Source organism: Balearica regulorum, chromosome 19 (genome assembly GCF_011004875.1).
Source record: "Balearica regulorum gibbericeps isolate bBalReg1 chromosome 19, bBalReg1.pri, whole genome shotgun sequence".
NCBI classification, from domain to species: domain Eukaryota; kingdom Metazoa; phylum Chordata; class Aves; order Gruiformes; family Gruidae; genus Balearica; species Balearica regulorum.
In genome coordinates, this window is record NC_046202.1 from 7,695,345 (window position 1) to 7,715,575 (window position 20,231).

Consider the following 20,231-nt stretch of genomic DNA (forward strand, 5'->3'; position numbering starts at 1 on the left):
TAGCTGTCAGTGGGGGGGACTGGTTTAGATATGGACACATACCTGCTGTAAAGAGCATCCAGAGGAAGGCTGTGTGGGCAGGCAGGGGTAGCTCTTTCAGTCTATGCCCAAGAGTTGTTCTTAGAGAAAAAATTAAAGTGAAAATTTGATGAAAAATAAATGTAATATGAGATCAAAGTCAGGAGGGAAATGGCAGAGACTTTAAAGTCATTGGCTGGCACTTGTTTGTCTGTGTGGTTGGTTCCCAAACTGGCTCACTCTGGAATGGGAATTATTGCACACAGAACTGGCAGTTTTTTATTCCCCTGGACTGGACACAAGAGGAAGCAGAGGAAGAAGCAAGGGCTGGATATATTTTCTGGTTTACTTCAAAGTAGCTGGCTTGCTCCACTACTTTGCGGAGTAGGAGTTCCGGTGCTTAGGCATTTTCCCAAAGCTTAGGCAAGTCTGCTTTCTCATCCAGGGAGTTCCCTGTTTCCAGGAGTCACGCTGCAGCCTTGAGGCTGAGAAATCTTGAGGATTTATTCTTTGCTTTGGGTTTTAGTCTGGCCTGAGTCACCCCTCTGAGACTGACAAGAGTCATGTTCTTATTAACAGCTTAGCCTTGAGTTTTCTGCTGCAAACCTGGCGCGGAGTCCTGTACAAGTGCAGGCTCCTAGCTGCCTTTAGGTTGCAGTCCAGGGCTCCTGATCCCAGGCATTTCCTTTGTGTCTGACAAGATGTGCTTCGTCTGTGCATTTCCTAAATGAGTAATCACCATTTAACAGAGATTTTTTTTTTTTTGTCTCTCCAGGGGCGTAACATAGTGGTTTTCTATGGTTCCCAAACGGGTACAGCAGAGGAGTTTGCCAATCGCCTCTCCAAAGATGCTCATCGCTATGGCCTCCGGGGCATGGCAGCGGATCCAGAGGAGTACGACTTGGTAATTTAGCCATGAACAACCTCAGGATAGGTAACATGCTTTTAGTGTCCCCTCAAAAACCAGAAAGGACCTAGCCAAAGGACATTTGCCCTTTTAGTAGTGTCATTTAGGGGAGAGAAGGAAACTGGATCAGCCTGAGAGATGCAGAGGTGGGCTTGGTCCTTGCCAATCTACATTTGGAGTGAACTCTGCAATACAACTGAAAGAGGAAGGTAGCCTGGAATGTTTGGGAATCAACAGTCATCCATTAGCAGCATGAAACTTGCTCTGTATTCCTTGTGTAGTCAGCATTAAACCCATACTGCTGCAGGCTTGCACAGTGGCATTGACATTGTGTCATCCTCCAGAGCGAACAACGATCCTGCTCCCTTAAAGCCTCATATGGAAAATCCCATCGCTTTCCTGGTGGGGTAGAAGTTTTGACTTGTTGTCTGGGGAGAGTGGTTAGCTTTATTTCCCTTGCCATTTCAGGTGGGTTTGGCTTTTCCCAAGCCCTTTTATAATCAGCTGTTGAACATTATGTGGCGCTGTTCCACACACCAGAGTTAGGAGTAGGCTTGCCCAATAATTGTGTTGTGGGATCCTTGAGGGTTTGTTCTTTCCTTTTGGTTGTAGTCGGACCTGAGTCGCCTGTCTGAGATCGACAAGTCCTTAGCTGTGTTCTGCATGGCCACTTATGGTGAGGGTGATCCCACGGACAATGCCCAAGACTTCTACGACTGGCTGCAGGAGGCTGATGCTGACTTGTCGGGGCTCCGATTTGCAGTAAGTGGCTCATTTCCAGTTTATGCTGCATTTGGGCAGGAAAGTCAAAAGCCCTCCCCTGTGCCTGCACGTGGCTTGGGTAAAGGCACAACGTGGTGTCTGTGCCTTGTACGCCTCTGTTGGATGCGGTCTCTGTTGTCTTCCTCTCCAAGCTTTGTGGACACTTGCAAACGTATATCTGGGGGCTTTAAAGGCAGATGTCAGAGTACTCTCTCCACTCCCTAAATCAGAAGGGTTTGCTGGTAATGTCTTGCCGCAAAAGCAGGCAAGCCCAGCAGGCTTTGAATACAAGGTCTGTAAATGAGTTACAGGCCGCTGCTGCTGTTCGGAAGCTAATTGAGCAGCCCTGGGCCAGATCTTCTCCCACAAATTAAATCACTTGAAGGGGTGTGTAGCTCTTTTTCCTGTGCTGAGCTGAATAATTGGCTGAGATACTGCCACCTCACCTAACCCTGGCCAAATTCCTTAGGCAGTATAATTGCAAATGAGGAGAAAATCAACTGCTGGAGATGTTAAACTGCTCTGTATAAAACAGTGAGCAAACGTTTGACGAGCAGTTTGTGGGAGGCAAGGGACAGCAGTTGGTTTCCAGGCAGTCCAAGCTCTTACTGGTCCCTTGAGGAGATGATGCAGGCAGCTCTTGTGTGTGCACATCCTCTTGATGTGCCTTAGGCCTGGCTTAGGGGAGGTGGTGGTGCCTACTGGCTGCTCTCCAGTAGTAGTTTTTTACTCAGAAGGTCCACAAATAGCTGACAGGGAGTTGGGAGAGATCTTGCTGTTGGTCTTCCATGCTTGTTTTTCCTTCAACATCCTTTGCTTGCTGATACTGGCCAGAGGATGCCAGCAGGATGGGAAAAATCCAGCTCCTGCCTCTCCACACTTACCAGTGTTCCCTTCCAGGTCTTTGGGCTGGGGAACAAGACTTATGAGCACTTCAATGCCATGGGAAAGTATGTGGACAAGAGACTGGAGGAGCTTGGAGCCCAACGCATCTTTGAACTTGGGCTAGGAGATGACGATGGGAAGTGAGTAGCTTGGCTTGAGAGGCTGGTCAGAGCTGTCTACAGCATTGTGGAAGGGACCTTGGCGGGGAGTTGGCCTTACTACTAAGAAGTAAACTCCGTGGGGCTAGTTGTGGGAGCTGACGTGTCTGGGGGTGTGTGTCTGGTCTTTCCTCCCACAAGCAGATCCCTGTATGCTTAGAGCATCCTAGGGGATCCTGTGCCTGGTGAGATCTTGTATCAGCTTTAAATGACCATAGCTGTATACTTGGGGAGGCTTTGCAGCCTCCGCCTTGGCCCTGCCGCAGCTCCACTGCTAACCCAGCCTGTATGGAGAGGCTCACTCATCCCTGCGGAGGAGACAAACTCAGTCTCCTTGTGAACCGTTTGTTTTATGGTGGAAGGCAGCAATTTTCCACCTTGGACAATGATTGGGGTTTTTTGACCTCTCTCTGCTCACCTGAGCACCCTGTGGGTAGCAGCTTAACTGGGGAACTTACATCAACCTGTAGCTTTGCCTCTAAGGCCTGCAAGATGTGATGAGAGGGATGTGCTGTGTGTGGGAGGCTCTGAGCCCAGAGAAATAAGCATTGCCACGGTGGGATCTGCCTTTTAGGAAGGTGGCCTAATGCCACCAGTGGGTAAGGGGGACCCGAGTTTGTTAAAGACCGAGCCTGAATAACAAAGTCTTCCTGGGCAGACCTAGTGAAGGGAGGGGTGGCTGGTGTAGCAACAGTTCCCTCCCACCCACTTAGCGCTCTGAAGATGCTCCTCTGATCTGTGGGTATGTGGAGGTACCAAAACTGCCTGGGTCCAAGGACAAATGCCTTTTGCCACGGTGAAAGGAGAAAGTCCATAGGGATTTCAAACAGCTCCTCTGGGAACAACACTCCTTTGCTCCCCCTTGGGCAATGTTATTGAATCTTTCTTTTGCCCTGGCTAGCTTGGAAGAAGACTTCATCACCTGGAGAGAGCAGTTCTGGCCAGCGGTGTGTGAGCACTTCGGGGTGGAGGCTACAGGAGAAGAGTCCAGGTGGGTAAGGGAGCAGGTTCTTCTGGGTGCCTGAGAGATTGGCCACCTCTGACTGGTGGCTGAGCCATCAGCCCTGAGCTGCTGTCCCCTCTCCTGTGCGCTGCCTCCTCTTCCAGACCGGAGAGGGCACATCTGAAGTAGATCAGTGAGTGGGGCTGTTTGGATTGAGCCCGTCCTGGTGCGAGTTTGAACCCAGCTCTGGATTTCTGTTCTGAGTGGGGATGCGATGGGTTTGGTTCCCTTGTGGATGGCTTTGCTGGGTTGTGATGCTCCCGGCGAAGCTGTTTCCTCTTAGTCTGGGCTTTCTGCGTTGTCTGCAGATGTCTGCTCCCTAATGTCTTGAGGGGGTTGAAGGGGTGCAAGTTGCATTTGGTTTTGAACTGCAGCAAATCCAGCAAAGCAGATGACAGTTCCAACTGTACGTTGTGACTTCCAGTCTGACTTTTTTTTTCTCTCCCTTTCCTTCTCCAGCATCCGCCAGTATGAGCTGGTGGTGCACACGGATGTGAACATGAACAAAGTCTACACCGGTGAGATGGGCCGTCTCAAGAGCTATGAGAACCAGAAGCCGTAAGTGCCAAACCGCCCTGGACAGGGTGTACGTGGGCCAGGCTTTGACCAACGGAGTCCTTGATGTTTGTAACAACGCGTGCTATGCAGGCAGTGTCATTTCTGCAGTGCACCTGTGTGACAGATGTCTGCCCAAGAGAAATAGGTTCAAATCTTTACTGGGGCTCTCAGGGATTCCCCAGTTAATGAATCATTAGTGTGTGAGAAGGTGGCTGTGCTGTTTGGCCGGTACATTTGCAGCATGTGTCTTAAGGTCACTCGGAGCCTTTCCTCACCCGGGGTAGCTAATGCGTGGTGGTTGCTTGCAGTTTTGCTTTGGGGAGATTAGCTGTATAAATTTTGTCCAGACTGACATACCTCTTTGAGATGTGACATTCCCTCCAATCTCCTCTTGCATCACTTGTTCTTAATGGGACAGAAGCTGTTGACTGCTGGGCTGTGCTTAGAAGGAAAATGATTGGTTTTCTCTGCCAGTGTGGGTAGCTGCAGGATCATAATTTGGTTTGTGCTGTGGTCTGCTGTGAAACATGAGCCAGGACAGCCCCATGCTCAAATTGTGGGAGCCTGCTCTGGAGGCAGAGGGAACGTGCTTGGATACAGAAAGCGCTGTGAGCCTGCGGAGAGTAACCCAGAGGATCCTTGTCTTTCCTTCCAGGCCGTTCGATGCCAAGAACCCCTTCCTGGCCCAGGTTACGGAGAACCGCAAGCTGAACGAGGGTGGAGAGCGACACCTCATGCACCTGGAGCTGGATATCTCCAATTCCAAAATCAGGTAGTTTCCCACAGGAGACTGGTCCTCTATTTTAGCAGGAGCAGTCTTCAACGGGATCAAAGAACAAGGAGGTGGCACTGGCCTCATCCGGCATTTTGGAAGAGGACCTTGTTCTCATAATTACTGCTGCTCCTCTGGGCTTCTGTACCACTTACCAGGTACCCCATGTCAGGACTTTCTCCCAGCTCTTGTGCAGTGCCTGGCCATGCCAGCTGGCTGCTCTGGGTCCCTCCAGAGCTGGCTGCACATACCTGTCCTACCTGAGCAGTCCCAGCTGCGAGAATTCTCTAGGAGTCATTCAAAAAGTGAGGAGGCAGATGAGCTCACGCCTGGATTTGCCTGGCTTAGGTGTACAAGCATAGAGGGAATAAAGCCCTGTTCTTAAAACTGTTGTTGCTGGCTTAAATTCCTCTGTGTGCTTGTGAGAAAGCCATGAATCCAGGTGGCTTAACATAACAAAATACTGCAGAGGTTTTGAGCAGCTTTGCTCCTTGCCTGTTAGGGAGTTGGCCTTGTCCTTGCTGGAAGTCTGGCCTCATTGAAGTCTCTGGCAAAACTGCTGTTATCTTGGAGCTCCTGTGTAAAAAAAACCCTGGTTCTTAAAGCCGTTATTCCACAATGGTCCTTTCTGCTATTACTGCCTGCTCTTTGGGATCCCTGACAGTGCAGGCACGGTGTGGCAGCTCAGATCTCAGTGTTGTCCTACCGCCCCTTGCAGCAGCCTGCTTGTGTTCTAGCTGAGCAGCTCAGGCCTGGGGCGGATGAGAAGTGGTGCTGGTGTTTCATCTGCTCTCCTCCTGCTCTCGTGCCAGGTACGAGTCTGGGGACCACGTGGCAGTGTACCCAGCCAACGACTCTTCTCTGGTGAATCAGATTGGTGAGATCCTGGGCACGGATCTGGACACAGTCATGTCCCTAAACAATTTGGACGGTGAGTATGGATCACCCCTGAGTGTCAGCAGTTTTCCTTCAGCTATGGCCTCTGTCCTGCCCACCAGAGCAACAGCCAGATCGCCTTGCACCTCCAGACACACAGAGACATCCCGTGGCTGCTCCAAATGTGGTGTCATTTTAGCAACAGTGGCATGGAGCCCGCTTGCTGAGAGCCAGCTGAAGTGGGTCAGTTGTGAAATACACTTAGCGTGCCCATTCAACAACAAATTATGTAACAGCACGCTCCTAATTACAGAGCATCAGCCCGCCAGGACATCCCTCTGCTGCAGCAGCCCCAGAGCTCAACAGGGGCCTTCCTGCCTGAGATGATGCTGTTCAGTCCTTGGAGGAGGCGCAGGCTTCGGGACCGAACTGCCAGGAGGGAGCACTTGTGCTGATACAAAGAGCTTTTCTTGGGCAACGTTCCCAGCAGAGCTGGCTGCTGGCAGGAGGGAGACAGCAGCTGCTGCCCATCTCGCTCCTGAGGCAGCGCGGCCTGAGCTGAGGCATCAGATGTGCTGGCCCAGAAGCCCAAGAGAGCTCCTCGTTTCACGAGAGCAACCAGCTTCAGTGCGCTGCTGGAGCCTGCAGCCCCGCCGTGCGGTGTCCCTCGTTGTCCGGCCTCACGCTGTCATTCCTGTCCCTTATGGACCTCTGTTTGCTGAACTGAACGGCTCCAGCCTCGACTGCTGGCGCTTACCTTTCCCAGGGGGGCTGTGAGCACACGAGTCCATGGCTGAAGGAGGTGAAGGATGCTTTTCAGGCCAGATCTGAAGGAGGTGTAAGTGCATGAGGCCAAATTAGCCATGGAGAACAGCCCTCCCACTTGGCCTGGGAGTTTGCTGGGTACCTCCATGCATGGGTATCTCAGGGCAGAGCGCCCCACTGGGGAGCACAGGGTATTTTTTTTTATTTTTTTTTTTTAAATTTTTCTGAAAAGCTGTCCAGCAGCATCTGTGAAACACAAAATGGGCTACTGGGAGACGTAGCTGCCTGGAGAGGGAGCTGTCCTGAGCTGGAGCTGCTTCAGTGTGGGATCAGGGCTTTGGCCAACGGGCCGATTCAGCCCTAGGGCTGCTCTTGCTTCTCTGAAGCCGGTTCCTCTGCTCTGTCTCCAGCTCTCATACGCTTCATGTAGCTGCTGGCACGAAATCTCTAACGTAACAGCATGTGGTTGCTGACTTTTAATTTTTTTCTTTCCTCTCTCTCTTCTCCAGAGGAATCCAATAAGAAACATCCCTTCCCCTGCCCCACGTCCTACCGTACAGCCCTGACATACTACCTGGACATCACCAACCCACCCCGCACCAATGTCCTCTATGAGCTGGCCCAGTACGCCACGGACGCCGGCGAGCAGGAGCACCTCCGCAAAATGGCATCGTCTGCTGCCGAGGGGAAGGTGGGAGCTGTGGCATTCCCAGCAAAGCTGCTGGGTTGAACTGGGTGCTGGGGGATCCCCAAAAGGGATCCAGGACTGTTGGGTACCACGTGCGGAGAGCTGAGGGAGCGTTTGCCAGCCGCGTAGGGAAGTCATCGTGCGTGTGCCCTCCTTGCCCGCAGGCTCTCTACCTCAGCTGGGTGGTGGAGGCCCGGAGGAACATCCTGGCCATCCTGCAGGACATGCCCTCGCTGCGCCCCCCCATCGACCACTTGTGTGAGCTCCTGCCCCGCCTGCAGGCCCGCTACTACTCCATCGCCTCCTCCTCCAAGGTGAGCGTGCTTCCGGCAGGGACTGGGGCTGCCAAGAGACTGCTGACCTACAGCTGCAGCTCCACAGTGCTGCAGTCCCACCCCCTCAGCTGGGGACAGGACACTGGGAATTTGCCCTGGTGACACTTTCAGTAAGGGGGGCAGCCTTTGTTACATCCGTGCATATCCCAACTTCCGTGGGGTCTGCAGAGGGTCCCACACTGCAGCCAGCTGCACCGATACCACCACCCTCCCTGCAGCCCTGCTCCTCTTCGCCCATAGGCCTTGCTTTCAGGGCCTTGGGAGCAAGGTACTGTTTTAGGGGTTGGTCAAGATTCACTCTTGACTTTGTGCCTGGAGCCCTGAGGTTGCTGGCAATACCGAGAGCAGCTCAGTGGGCCTGTGGCGAGTCGGGCGCAAGACAGAAGCCCTGTGTGGGACATGCTGGGAGGTTTGATCTGCCAGGGGAGGAATAGCTATCCCAACATTAATGTTAGGTTAAACTTCTCGCCATCCCTGAGCACGAGGGACTGAGCTGTGAGGTTGCTGGGGCTCCCTCTCTGCCTGGTGCTGACGTCCCTTCCCTGCAGGTTCACCCCAATGCCATCCACATCTGTGCCGTGACGGTGGAGTACGAGACCAAGACGGGACGCCTGAACAAAGGGGTGGCCACCAACTGGCTCAAGAACAAAGTGCCAGACGAGAACGGGAGCACCTCCCTGGTGCCCATGTATGTCAGGAAGTCGCAGTTCCGCCTGCCTTTCAAACCCAGCACGCCCGTCATCATGATCGGACCGGGGACTGGCATTGCCCCCTTCATTGGCTTCATTCAGGAGCGGGCCTGGCTGAAGCAGCAAGGTGAGTGCCCAGAAACTTCTCTGGGGACCGGAGCGGCTGCAGGATGATGCTCTGCAGGGCCTGTTGGTTCCTCTCAGGTGCAGCGTGTGCTGCTCACATCGCTGACGGGTCTTAGCCAAAAGCAGACCGATGGAGTGGAATGAACAGCAGCTACGTGTGTTTGTCCAGCACAAGGATGCTTTGTCCTCCCCTTGGGCACAGAGGATGTTTGGGAGGACAAGTAGACCTGAGCCAGTTCTCTGACCTCTGCCACCATGTCTCTGAATAACCAGTCAAGTCACTTAGGCTCATTTCTAAAGTACACGGGTACTTCTGGGAATCGGTCTCGAGCTTCTCCTTATAAACAGATGCAGTGGCAGAGCTGTGTGTCCCCTGGGTTAGCAGGAGAAGGGGAGGTGGGGAAGGCGGCGTTGGGGGCTGCAGGGAGCCAGCTGATGGGTGCTGTGTGACTCTGCAGGCAAAGAGGTGGGCGAGACGGTGCTCTACTATGGCTGCCGCCGTGAGCACGAGGACTACCTGTACCGCGAGGAGCTGGCCCGCTTCCATCAGGAGGGAGTCCTCACGCAGCTCAACGTCGCTTTCTCCAGGGACCAGGCTGAGAAGGTACCGCTCTTGTCCCCCAGCCGCTTGCTCATGCTGCCCACCATTGCTCCCAGCCCTGGCAGCAGGGGAAGGAAAGGCCCCGAGGGCTGGAGCCTCGCTGACAGGGAAGGCCCATGGCAGTCATGGGAGCATGCGACTCCTCCGCTGTCTTGTGCAGCCACGAGCACGGGCTTGGCTTCCCCTCCCTCGCCATGGCCTGTGGTGTCGGGGCTCTGTCCTCTCGGCTCACCCCCACCGCTTTTCCTGCCAGGTTTATGTTCAGCACTTACTGAAGAAGAACAAGGAAAACATCTGGAAGCTGATTAATGAGGGGAATGCTCATATCTACGTGTGCGGGTAGGTCCAGTGGCAGGGAAGGGACTTTTTTGGTGGGGGGGGGAATGTTTCTATTCTCAAGAAAACGTGGCTCGGTTTACCCACTTGCATGTTACAAGCCCTGGGAGGGTTACGCTGCCCTTGTTCTGGGGGGGGCGGGGGGCCAGGCAGATGGGCTGGGGTGAGTGACCTGTCCATGTTTGGGTGCTGAGAGGTGACCAGGGCTCTGTGGCTTCGATGTGTTACCGCCTCCCTCATGGTCCCCTTGTTTCCAGCGATGCCCGCAACATGGCCCGGGATGTGCAGAACACCTTCTACGACATTGTGGCCGAGTTTGGGAACATGAGCCAGCCCCAGGCTGTGGACTATGTAAAGAAACTGATGACGAAGGGCCGGTACTCTTTGGATGTCTGGAGCTAAGAGCAGGGGGCTGGTGGGGCTGGGGAGAGAATAGGTCCCCAGGCGTGGGCCCGTGGGAGGTGGAAAGTGCCTGCTCGCCTACTGCTGCTGTGGGTGACGGTGTCATCCCCAGCCCACAGCTACCCCGGTGTCACTCCCAACCCCTCCTGGGCCACAGCAGCTCCCTGGGGTGGGTTGTGCACCCTGGGGGGGTGGAAGGGGTTGAGAGGGGCAGGGGGGTAGCTCCGGCTGTTGTCTGGGAGCACCTTGTGCCACCGGTGGTTGCCTTGGGGCCAGGGACACAGCCGCTGTGGGGTCGGATGGTGCCAAGGGAGCTCTGGGGTCGTTCCCCAAGCAGGAGGTGTTGCCTTACCCCCTGGGGCTGGGGCCCACCCTGGCCTGCTGGCATGGGCAGCCTGGGGACGGCAGAGGGGTGGAGGAGCCGGCAGCCCCCTGCACTGTGGGTTTGGTGAGAGGGCACAGCGTGGGACAGCAATCTGTCCTTGCCTCCCTCCCACCCTGTTTGGCCATCTCTAGGACGTGGGGCTGGCAGCTGCCTCCCTGCCAGGACCCCGCAGCACCCCGCTCCTGTCTCCCGCTGCCTGCCTTTGCTCCAGCACGCGGTGGGGAGGGGACGGCTCCTCTCCCCTCTGAAGAGATCTGCTCATGGGGGCTCTCAGCCTGCAGGGGCCCTGCAGCTCCCTGTGCCCAGCCCCTCCCTCATGCTGTGTATGGTTATTTTTTAAATACTGTTTTTATTTTAACATCTTTGTGATTGAATCATAGAAGAAAAAAAAAAAACCAACTTTCAGGCTGTCCAATGACTGTAAATTATTTAAATACATTTGCCCTTGGAATAAAAATACTGTTTCTGTAGTTTGCTTCCTGCCCTCTCTGTGCTCAGCCAGAGGGAAGAGGGAGGGAGGTGGAGGAACACTGGCTGCCAACCAGGAGGAAAGCTGGGGAACCAGCACCCCCTCTGGGTTTAGGCTGAGCTGGGGTTGAACCCTGGCAGGGCCGTGAGGACGGTGGTGGGGGATCAATGGCTCTGGACTGAGGCACAGCTGTGCCAGATGTGCTCTTTGGTTCCCAGTGGTAGTACAGGGCTTTCCCCCCTTCTGCAGGGACATGAGGTCCTGTGGGGCTCTTTGGGTGGCCAAAGCTCTGGCTGCAGCCTGTGGCGTGAGGCTGCGCAGGTCAGAGGGTGCCCTGGGAAGGAGCTCGTGGTGCTGCCCTCCCCTCCCCACTGCGCACTTGGAGATGGCTTTTCTTCCCTCCCCAACACGGTGTGGCAGAGCCCACTGCCAGACAAGCCAAAACCGCAGAGCAGACAAGCTGGTCCAAGACCACCCCGGCGACCCGAGGCAGCACCTTCCCTTTATTTTAGACCCGTGCGTCCTCCAGCGATGTGAGACGAGGGTGCTGTCTGCACAGCTCCAGCAGTCTGCACAGCCTGGTTCAGGCTCATGGTGCTCCTACCCCTTCGGTGCCACAGTTCCTTCACCTCAGCACCCTCAGCTTGAAGGTGGAGGAGGAACCGGGGTATGACACCCCCTGGGAGCCACCTGCCCTTGAAAACAGGGCTGGGGGGGGGGCAGCGATTGCGTGCAGGTGATGAGGGCCTCTCTACCTCTGCCTTCAGCATGCAGGGGCTGGCCTGGCTGTCCCAGGAGCCGAGCGTGAGAGGCAGCTGTCAGCCCTGGACCCTGCTTTTGTCCCAGGGGAGCTGCTGCAAGCCAGGCACCCCGGGCTGCCCCCTGCCTGCAGCGGGGTGGGGAGGGCTGGCAGAGCTGGGCTTGGCCCAGGAGAACCATCCCAGTAAATGTCTTCAGGGCACAGGGAAGGGGAGCAGCTGCCCCAGCCCCCCTGCTCTGCTCTGGAGGAGTTGCAGGGTGCTCCTGCCTCCAGGTGAGGGACTCAGGCAGGGATCCAGCACCGCAGTGAACACGCAGTCTATTTGGGAGCAGGCCCCGAGCTCTGTCCTCCGCTCAGGCTTCCAAGGAACGGGGTGAGACAGCAGAGTCCAGATGGCATGGAGGAGGTGGGAATGGGAGATGGAGCTGGTGGGGAGAAACAGTCCTGGCCCCCACGCTGATTTCCCTTCCCCCCCCCATCAATTCCGCTTCGTGTCTTTGTTCTTGTTCTGAAACTTCTGGTGGACCACGCGAAGGGTGGTGAAGAAGTTCCCCAGGAAGAGGATGAAGAAGGGGAGGCCGCACATGAGGACCTGCAGGAGCCACAGAGGCATGAATCAGCAGGAGGGACCTGCCTGGGACACCCCCCTCTCCCCAGAGCAGCTGCCTGGGACCCCCCTTACCTGCCACTCCTTGCATTCTGGGTGCTGGATCATGCGGAAGAGGGTGACAGCGTTGTAGAGCTGCCAGAACTGCAGGATAGAGGACATTTAGGGGAATTTCTGCTTTCAGAGGCTCAACCCCATGCTGACGCTCATCCAGCTGCTCCCTCCAGGCACAAACCCCACGCAGACCTCGTGCAAGGCCAGCCTGCCCCAGCACGGAGTGAAACCCCCTCCAGGCTTGGGGCCAGAGGACCCCAGCTGGGCCATCTCCCCCTTTCTTGCCACCTCCTGGAGCCCAGCAGCCAGGAGAAAACCTCAGACCAGCCTCCTGCTTTTGGCCATCAGCTGAAATGAGCTGACCAGGGAAGAACCGGACCTTTGGCAGCAGCAGCTCAGGAGCTGAAGCTCAGGAAGGGGTTTGGAAAGGTTCTCAGGGCCAGCACCTCGGCTGTACTTTGCACATCACTTGAGCACTCAGCAGGACTACCAGCAGCCCCCCAGGTCCTCCCCATCTCACTAGCCAAATCGCGGAGGTGGGTGCTTTGGAGGAAGAGGCTCAGCATTTGTTCAAAGCATTTCCCTGCCCCTGGTCTCCGTACTGCGTGGCTGCAGCAGCCTGCAGGGACCTGGGTGATGTCCAGGCTGCCCAGCGCAGCCGGGAGTACAGCATGATCTACTCCCACCTGAGGCTCCAGCCTCTTACTCCATTGGTGCCCACTCACCTGCCCAAAGAAGAGGAAGGGAAGCAGGAACGTGAGGCCTCTCCACATCCAGGACTGGAAGCCCTCTGCAAAGGATGAAGGTTTGTGTGGGGACCAGAGAACATGCCTGCTGGGGGAGCAGATGGAGCCCAGCTCCCAAGGTCAGGGTCATGGGGGTTCAGTGACCATCCCATGCCGGGTCAAGGGGGTCCTGCCAGGCTAACACAGCCTTGCTGCAGGCGCTTGTACTCGCTGGGAGGACTGCGGCAGGGACTCCTAGCCCTAGGCTAACGTGGGCCTCTCCAGAGGAGAGAGCTGCCCTCGCCCGCAGCCGCTGTCCCTCAGGCCGAGCACTTGGTGTGGCAGGGGCTGGGGAGGTGGCAGCCCACAGGTACGTGGGGTGCTGGAGGGAGGCCTTCTCTCCGTGAAGCAGCTTCCTGGGGGAAGCTCGGATGCCAGCAGCCACATCTGCTGCTATCTTGCATCCCAAGGGAGCCAGCGGCGGGCTGGTGGCCCCCAGGAGAGCAGGAGGAGGAGGGTGTCCAGCCTACGGGACAGAGTATCTCCCTGGTGCTGCTGCCTCACAGCTCATGCTGCTTTTGGGGCTCTGGCTTTATTTGTAGCTTTTACCGTATCTGCCACTGATAAGCCACAGTCAAACTGACCTCAAAACAAAAATAACTGTCACCATTGTCTTTAAGAGAAACCAGAGCTCCCCGTTAGCTGAGCACCGGTCTGGTACTGGGAGGGAGGCTGCCAGCAGCCACGGGCCCTGTGGCAACAGCAGGTCCAGTTGGACTTGGGTGACCAGTAAGGGAAGATCCCAGCTTACCCACAGTCAGATCCATGTTGTGCCTCTCGCCCAGCGCTCGCAGCCGGTACAAGCACCCGCTCTGATAGTAGTACTGGAGGAACTGCACAAAGCCTGCAAGGGGAGCACGGGTGTGGTCAGCAGATGCCCAGGCATCATCCCCTGGCCCCAGCATCGGCTCTGAGACCACTCTGCATGCAAAGACCATCCCAGTGCCAGGGCGGAGGAGGGCAGGACAGAGGCCAAGGGAAAACCCAGGCGAGCCGAGAGCTGTGAGCAGCTACAGCCACGTCTCCGTGTGTTGCAGAGCCAGGCAGGTGTGCTCAGCCCCCGAGGCCAACGGTGGTCCCAGCCCCTGCCCCAGCACACACGGCAGCACTTACTCTGGTACATGGAGAAGGAGAGGAACTGGTTCCTGAACATCTGGTACATGAGACCATCCGGCCTGCGGAGAGACAACGCTGGCTGGGGAACGTGGGGCTGAGAGGGGACGCTGCCAGCCCTGCCTGCCTCACAGCTGGGTAAGGGCACCGCTGCCTCCCCCAGCTCCCAACGAAACAGGGCTTTGAGCCAGCCCTTCCACCAGAACTGCAACCCAGGGAATGGTGTTTCCCAGCCCAGGGACCCTGCCTGCTGCACAAAGGTGCCGACAGCTGCTTTTGTTTAGGGTGCTTGGGCCCGGTGAGGAACGTGTGGAGTTGCCTGTTAGACCCCAACATCCACAGAGCAGGATGTGGCCATGGGTTCGGGCAGCAAAGGCACCTTTGAGCTGGCCACAGCCTAACAGGCCGGCATCTCTGTACCCAAGACATGAGGGGACACAGCCTTACCACGTCAGCATGACACCCGAGAGGAAGGTGGAGATGTAGTGATGGAAAACCCACCAGCCTTTGATTCTGGAAGGCAGACACAGAGAAGGGACATCAGGTCTTGAGCATGACTTGAGACCCAAGTGCATGCCAGGAGAGCAGAGCCAGCCCAGCGCCAGCCGCCCTCCAGCTCTCAGGGCAAGGCAGGAGCAGGGCTGGTTATGAAATGGCCGTGTGTGGAGCAGGACCCAGCACCTCCGGTCCAGGCAGCACCCGGGGCCCTTCCAACTGCTGCTCCACCTTCCCGCACCACCTCCGCACAGGGAGTTCCTCCCGCTCCGCACAGCTCATTAGCAGGGTTTGCTACACACCCTGAGTAGGAGGGAGCTGCTCCCTTGGGAAGCGTGGAGCTACATGGTGGGTCTCAACTCCCCGGCCTTGCAGAGAAGGACCAACTTGCTGCATGCCCCCCTCCCCGAGCCCAAGGGGACTCACTTGGATCCGTTGTTGATCAAGATGCTCTCCCGGATGGTGAGGGTGCAGTAGTACCACACCAGGAGGAAGTTAAAGACGGCATCTGTCACCCTGGTATCAAACAAAGCAGGGTATAAAGGTGGCAGCACCCATGCGTTGGGGGCACAGGCCCCGAGACAGCCATCGCTGCAGAATGCTCCCCCCCCCCCGCAGACAGAGGACACCTGCTTCTCCACCACGGCCACAGCAAGACTGCAGCAGCCACAGAAGCCACCCCACCTCCAGGGCAGTGGCCAGATCCTTTGTCAGGATCTCCTGTTCAGCTCTGGACCTTCCCGGGTAGGAGAGGAGGACACAGAGGCCCTGGAAGGAGATCTCTGCCCAGCATCCAAGTCAGACTCACCTGGAGTTGAGAAGGAACCGACAGGAGAAGGAAACAATGAGTAAGATGATGGTGAGGTAGAGCTTGAACTTTTCATACTCATCTTTATAGGCAAACCTGCAGGGAAGCACAAGGACGGGCTTAGAGCAAGATGGCTGCTGAAGTCTGTGTCCTCCCGTCCCACCTGGCTGGACAAAAGTGATGTTCCATTGGGAACCTCTGGGACGTGCTCAGGAAAAACCTCATCTCTTGGGTATTTCTGAAAGAGCACACCAGGCTGCTTTCACACAGGTGAGACACCTTGAAGACACCCCAAACCACACCAGCCTGGCGGGTGGCCCAGAGGACTCCAGGGAAGCTGGGCAGACTGGGGTCTGTGCAGCTCTCCAAGGGGAGGCCCAGGGAACAGAGGGAGGGGGACAGGGGCTGTCTGGCTGGGCACCTCTGGCATTAGTGTCCCAGCATGGGGGGGCTCTCGTGGGCCAAAACTGGCCGTTAGCATTTCCCCAAGGGAAGAGCAGGGGGCTCGCCAGCGGCTGCACGAGTCTGTCTCTCCTGGAAGTTCCTAACACAGGGGACACCCAGACACGGCTTCAGTGGAGGATCCTATTTGGTTTCTCAGAGCTAACGGTCCATCCCAGCTCGGTGGCAGAGCATAAGGGGGAGTCGAGGAGTCAGCCGATTCTGGGAAAGGAAGCAGGGGACAGCCCAGGAAGGGAACCTGCACCAGGCTGGTCAAGCCAGCCACGTGTTTGCACGTGCAGCGGCTCAGCCCGGGAGCTGTTGTTGTTTCCTGGGATCCCAAGCCCGGCAAAGCACAGGGCAGCAGTGAGGAGAGAACCGTACTTGGCCTGCTTGCTGAGCAGCGTGACGTTCACATTCCCGAGCACCAGACTCAGATACAACCTGGGGAGAGAGCAGAGGCGTTAGGACGGGTGCCTGCCCGGGAGCTGGCAGTTCCCGCGGGGCCAGGAACGAGCCCCCAGCTGTTTTCCACTCGAAGCTGCCAGGAGGTGTGACTGGCACAAACGCTCTGGCATCTCCTCCCAAGGGCAGGGGGTTGGGCGGCCAAGCACACCCCCCACCTCCCGTGGGCACCCGGGGTGTTTGCCGGGGCTCCCCCCCCATACATGGCTGCCGTTCAAGGGCAGGTGAAGGCCACAAGCAGGCAGAGGAGCGAGGGGGGATGAGGGCAGCGCTGCAGAGCTCAGCCTGGCACCTGCCCAGGTGTCCTGCGGGGAGCCCAAGCGGAGCAGCACGGCTGTGACACTGCGGGAGCAGGGTGACAGAAGGTTTGTGCCTTGCAGCGTTAGGGCCGCAGGGACGTGGAGGGAGGACGTGGTGTTTCACCCAGAGATGAGGCGCCTCTTACCCGTTCTTCTTTGGCAGATAGGCCTCCATCTCAAAGAAAACGTTCTGCCTCTCTTTTATGAGGCTCTGGGTCTCTTGGATGGACTCCTGCTGTTCGGGGCTCACATGGGCTTTGCATCTGGGGAGGAAACACAGGCGTTAGGATAGACACCGTAACACAAACGGCACGTGTGGCACCTGATACAGGACCGTGTCTCAGACAAGGACACCCCAAGGACAGGGAAGATGGACTGGAGGCAAGTCCACGACTCCATCTGCATGGTGAGCTCCTCTGTCGGGGTGAGATGTTGCTCAAGAAAAGGAAGGAGGAATGAGAGTGAGACCGGATGGGTCTCCTCGCCCTCGAGGAAGGATGTAGAGAGCTTTGTGTGGGAGGGGGACAGTTCAAGTTGCCTGCAAAGCCCTTGCAAGCTCTGAACTGCAAACAAGGCACAAATCGGGGCAGAGGAAAGGGAAGCTGAAGAAGATCTGCCTGGGGGAGTCCAGATCTTCACAGCACTTTGCCATTAATGAGGCTGCAGTCAGGTTTGTATTGGAGAAGAGCCGTGAGAGGAGTTCAACAGCCCCATCCTTGCTGCTCTCCCCAGCCAGCCTGGCCCGTGCTGTCGCAGGACACCAACTTACTTTTTAAGGGACAATGACAGCTCCTTCAGCCGCTTCTTCTGCCGTGCGATGGAGCTGGAGATCCCGTCCTGGAGCTTGGTTAGCTCCTCAAGTTTCTGCTTGTACAGCTTGTGATTATCCTGGAAAGGAGAGACCAGCACACATTACAGCTGCCTGCCCAGCCATCCCTGTCCTTGGGTCCCTTGTGGGTGCATCTGTTGATGCATCTGTTAAAAACTGTCTCTAACTTCACCTGCACAGCAGCTGGGTAAGACAAGAGGTGGTTGCAGAAGACCAAGGGTGTTTGGGGACAGCCTGCAGCCATCCCTGCTTCCATGGGGGCAGAAGCAGCTGCTGGGGATGTCCATCCCCAATCCCAAGGAAGTTATCTACAGGTGCAGGCACATCCCTACGGCACAGCCTGGTCACAGCTGTGGGCTGTGAAAATCCAGCCAGCAATGGGGTCCTGCTCTGGGGATGCTCCCGTGGTTGGGAAACCATTGACTGCAGCATAGGGGATAGGCAAGACTCGGGGAAAAACTGCTGCTGGGGCCAGGGCTACAACTGAGGGCCACAGCCACCCAGGAGCGGTGGCTGTGACTGCTGCGATGGGACGAGCGGCTCTCTCTGCCTGGAGGTTCGTGCTGTGCCTGCCGCTGCCCTGACTGGTGGCTCTGGGGCTCCATCCTGAGCCCCCCAGAGAAGCTGGAAGGAGCCTGTCAATGAGCGCGCACAAAGAGGACAGACTTGCAGCGGGGCTGCGGCCAACTGCCCCGCTCCTCGTGCGACAGTAACCCAACCGCACCTGGGTAAGGCTAGATGCCATTCTTCTGCTATATTTAGAAAGGAAAGAAGAGAGCATGCTGGATCAATGCTCCTTCTTGTCCAGGTCAGCTGGAAAACAGCCTCACCTTGACCATGGGCAGTCTGAACGCCACCTCCACCAGGGAATTAAATGCTGCTCACAACAACCCTTGGACCAGACCTTGACGCACACACATTTTAGCCTCCATAGCTCTTATCAAGCACTTTATCAGCAGATCTCAAAGCTGTTCCCAAAGGAGAAAGGTGAAACCAAGACACAGAGGAGGGAAAGAACTCATTCTCCTTCCAGTGACAAGCAGCGGCAGGGTGGGAACGGATCCCAGATAGCCCCGGCTCCCCTAGCAGTGATTTATGGCCCTGATCTCTCACAGGACGTTCCCTGCTCAACCATCACGCTTTCCTGCTCCCATCTGGCGTCACCTCCTTCTCTTGCTCTGGAGTTAACTGACAGCAAGCGGCTTTTGTGACCGTTCCTTCAGCGGTGCCAGCCCGGGTCCTGCTGCTCCGTACACCATCCGAGCACCACGCTCGGACACAGCCTGGAGCAGGAGCCACCCCAGGAGAAGATTTCCAAAGGAAAGAGTCGTCACGCCACGAGGGCCAGCGCTGCGCAGCTGCGTGCAGAGTTCAAAGCAGACGACCCAGGACATCCACGCAACCCCTGTGGAGCAAGAGGAGGTTTCTCAAAACCTCCCTTGCCCCAGATCTGGGCACAGCCATGACGTGTCCGCAACAACATCCGCTTCGCCCTGCTCCCAGGGGGGAAGGAAGGGGAAAGGGAACTGGTGCAGATGCGCTGATTGATCTGAACCACAGCAGAAGACGGTTAGCCAACCCTTTCCCTGGGTGACCCCTGTCTGAGCTGAACGCTGCCCACTCCTTCCCCCAGCAGCAAGCGCCCTGGGGATTACACAAAGCAGGTGGAAACATCTCTGATACCAGTCACCTTCTTGGCACAGAGCCGCCAGCCCGCCCCAGCGGGTGAGGGAGCACCGGAGGGAGGGTGTCCTGGGGTCAAGGGAAGCAGGCTGGCGGGACAAGGGGCCCGGCTGTAGTGTGACCGGATTCCTGGCTGCCTCCGCTCTGCTGGCTGGCTTAGAGGAGCGATAAGGAGCATAAAACAGCATCTGCACACCTCCTTCCCGGCCGTGCCGCATCAGACGGTGCCGCTCCCCCCTCCTAGCCTTTAAAAACCTGGACAACTTGTGTCTCCACGCTATGTCCGTCGCAGGCTGGATCATTAGATTGACCAGCCCTGGAAAGTCCCGGCTCTGGCCAAAGCCCCAGGTCCAGGCGAGGCCCATGGCAGCGCCCGGCACAGCCTGGCACCCCTGCCCTGCTCGGAAACACTTTGCCCAGAAGCACAAGGGCTCATTTATGACTCGCGACCGAGGGCTGGGGCAGGAGCACACGGGGAAAAGCCACCGAAATCCAAAGAGGGGGACCCCGGCTGCCCCCGGCACCCGGCAGGGATGCTGCCGGGACACCCGCCGCCTCCACGGAGGAGCCTTCGCCCCCGGTGACAGTAACGCCGGGGTGCCCCGGAGGGTCCCTCGTCCGAACGCTGCCCCGGCAGAGCTTAGCGCTCCCTTCCCCGCGGCGTTTCGGGGCCGGGCCGAGCCCTGACGCAATCGCAGACCCGTCCCGGTGCGCTCGGCCCCGACCGGCGGTTGCCCAACCGGTGTCCGAGGTCACCGCTCCTGGGCCGGGGGGGGGGGGGGGGGGGTCTTCCCGGGGGAAACGACCCGGCTTCTCCTCGGGCCCCGGAGCCGGCGGGTTGCGGCGGTACCTGGATGCGCTGGTAGCCGTCCTGCAGCTCCTCCCACTCCCGCAGGCACTCGGCGGCCGAGACGCCGCAGGCCATGGCGACGATGGCGGCGGGCGAGCGGCCCCCGGGCCGCGGCACTGGGCTGCCCCGGGCGGCCCCCGCCTCCCGCCCCGCTTCCGGGCACGCCCCGCTGGGGGCGGGATAGGGGCGGGGAGAGGCTTGGTCCGGTTTTCCTTGTAAACGGTATCCTGGAATAAGGAGGGATTAAAAACAAGAAAATAAAACTCACAGACCTTTCCCGGGCGCACAAGGCTCTTTGAAGCTTGAA

At 57.3% G+C, this 20,231-nt stretch overlaps 2 protein-coding genes across 5 annotated transcripts in view; one reads left to right on the plus strand and one right to left on the minus strand.

Annotated features, from left to right (window-relative positions):
• Positions 1-10,736, plus strand: part of POR (cytochrome p450 oxidoreductase) — a 30,618-nt gene extending 19,882 nt beyond the window's left edge. For all 4 annotated transcript variants that reach the window (XM_075771939.1, XM_075771942.1, XM_075771941.1 and 1 more), the window contains 13 exons: positions 794-922; positions 1,538-1,687; positions 2,588-2,712; positions 3,632-3,721; positions 4,193-4,291; positions 4,947-5,063; positions 5,876-5,994; positions 7,214-7,395; positions 7,557-7,706; positions 8,276-8,543; positions 9,001-9,146; positions 9,397-9,482; positions 9,737-10,736. In XM_075771939.1, coding sequence (XP_075628054.1) covers positions 794-922; positions 1,538-1,687; positions 2,588-2,712; positions 3,632-3,721; positions 4,193-4,291; positions 4,947-5,063; positions 5,876-5,994; positions 7,214-7,395; positions 7,557-7,706; positions 8,276-8,543; positions 9,001-9,146; positions 9,397-9,482; positions 9,737-9,881 — 1,806 coding nt within the window. In that variant the 3' untranslated portion in view covers positions 9,882-10,736. The remainder of the gene's footprint in view (positions 1-793; positions 923-1,537; positions 1,688-2,587; positions 2,713-3,631; positions 3,722-4,192; positions 4,292-4,946; positions 5,064-5,875; positions 5,995-7,213; positions 7,396-7,556; positions 7,707-8,275; positions 8,544-9,000; positions 9,147-9,396; positions 9,483-9,736) is intronic.
• A 463-nt stretch (positions 10,737-11,199) lies between these two features.
• Positions 11,200-20,087, minus strand: TMEM120A (transmembrane protein 120A). The gene is made up of 12 exons (XM_075771943.1): positions 19,925-20,087; positions 17,332-17,450; positions 16,709-16,825; positions 16,183-16,242; positions 15,358-15,453; positions 14,976-15,065; positions 14,502-14,567; positions 14,055-14,116; positions 13,693-13,785; positions 12,882-12,946; positions 12,178-12,246; positions 11,200-12,087 (listed from the first exon to the last, which is right to left on the minus strand). The coding sequence occupies exons 1-12, from the start codon at positions 19,997-19,999 to the stop codon at positions 11,974-11,976; spliced, it is 1,026 nt and encodes a 341-aa protein (XP_075628058.1). The 5' UTR covers positions 20,000-20,087; the 3' UTR covers positions 11,200-11,973.
• Between the last annotated feature and the right edge of the window lie 144 nt (positions 20,088-20,231).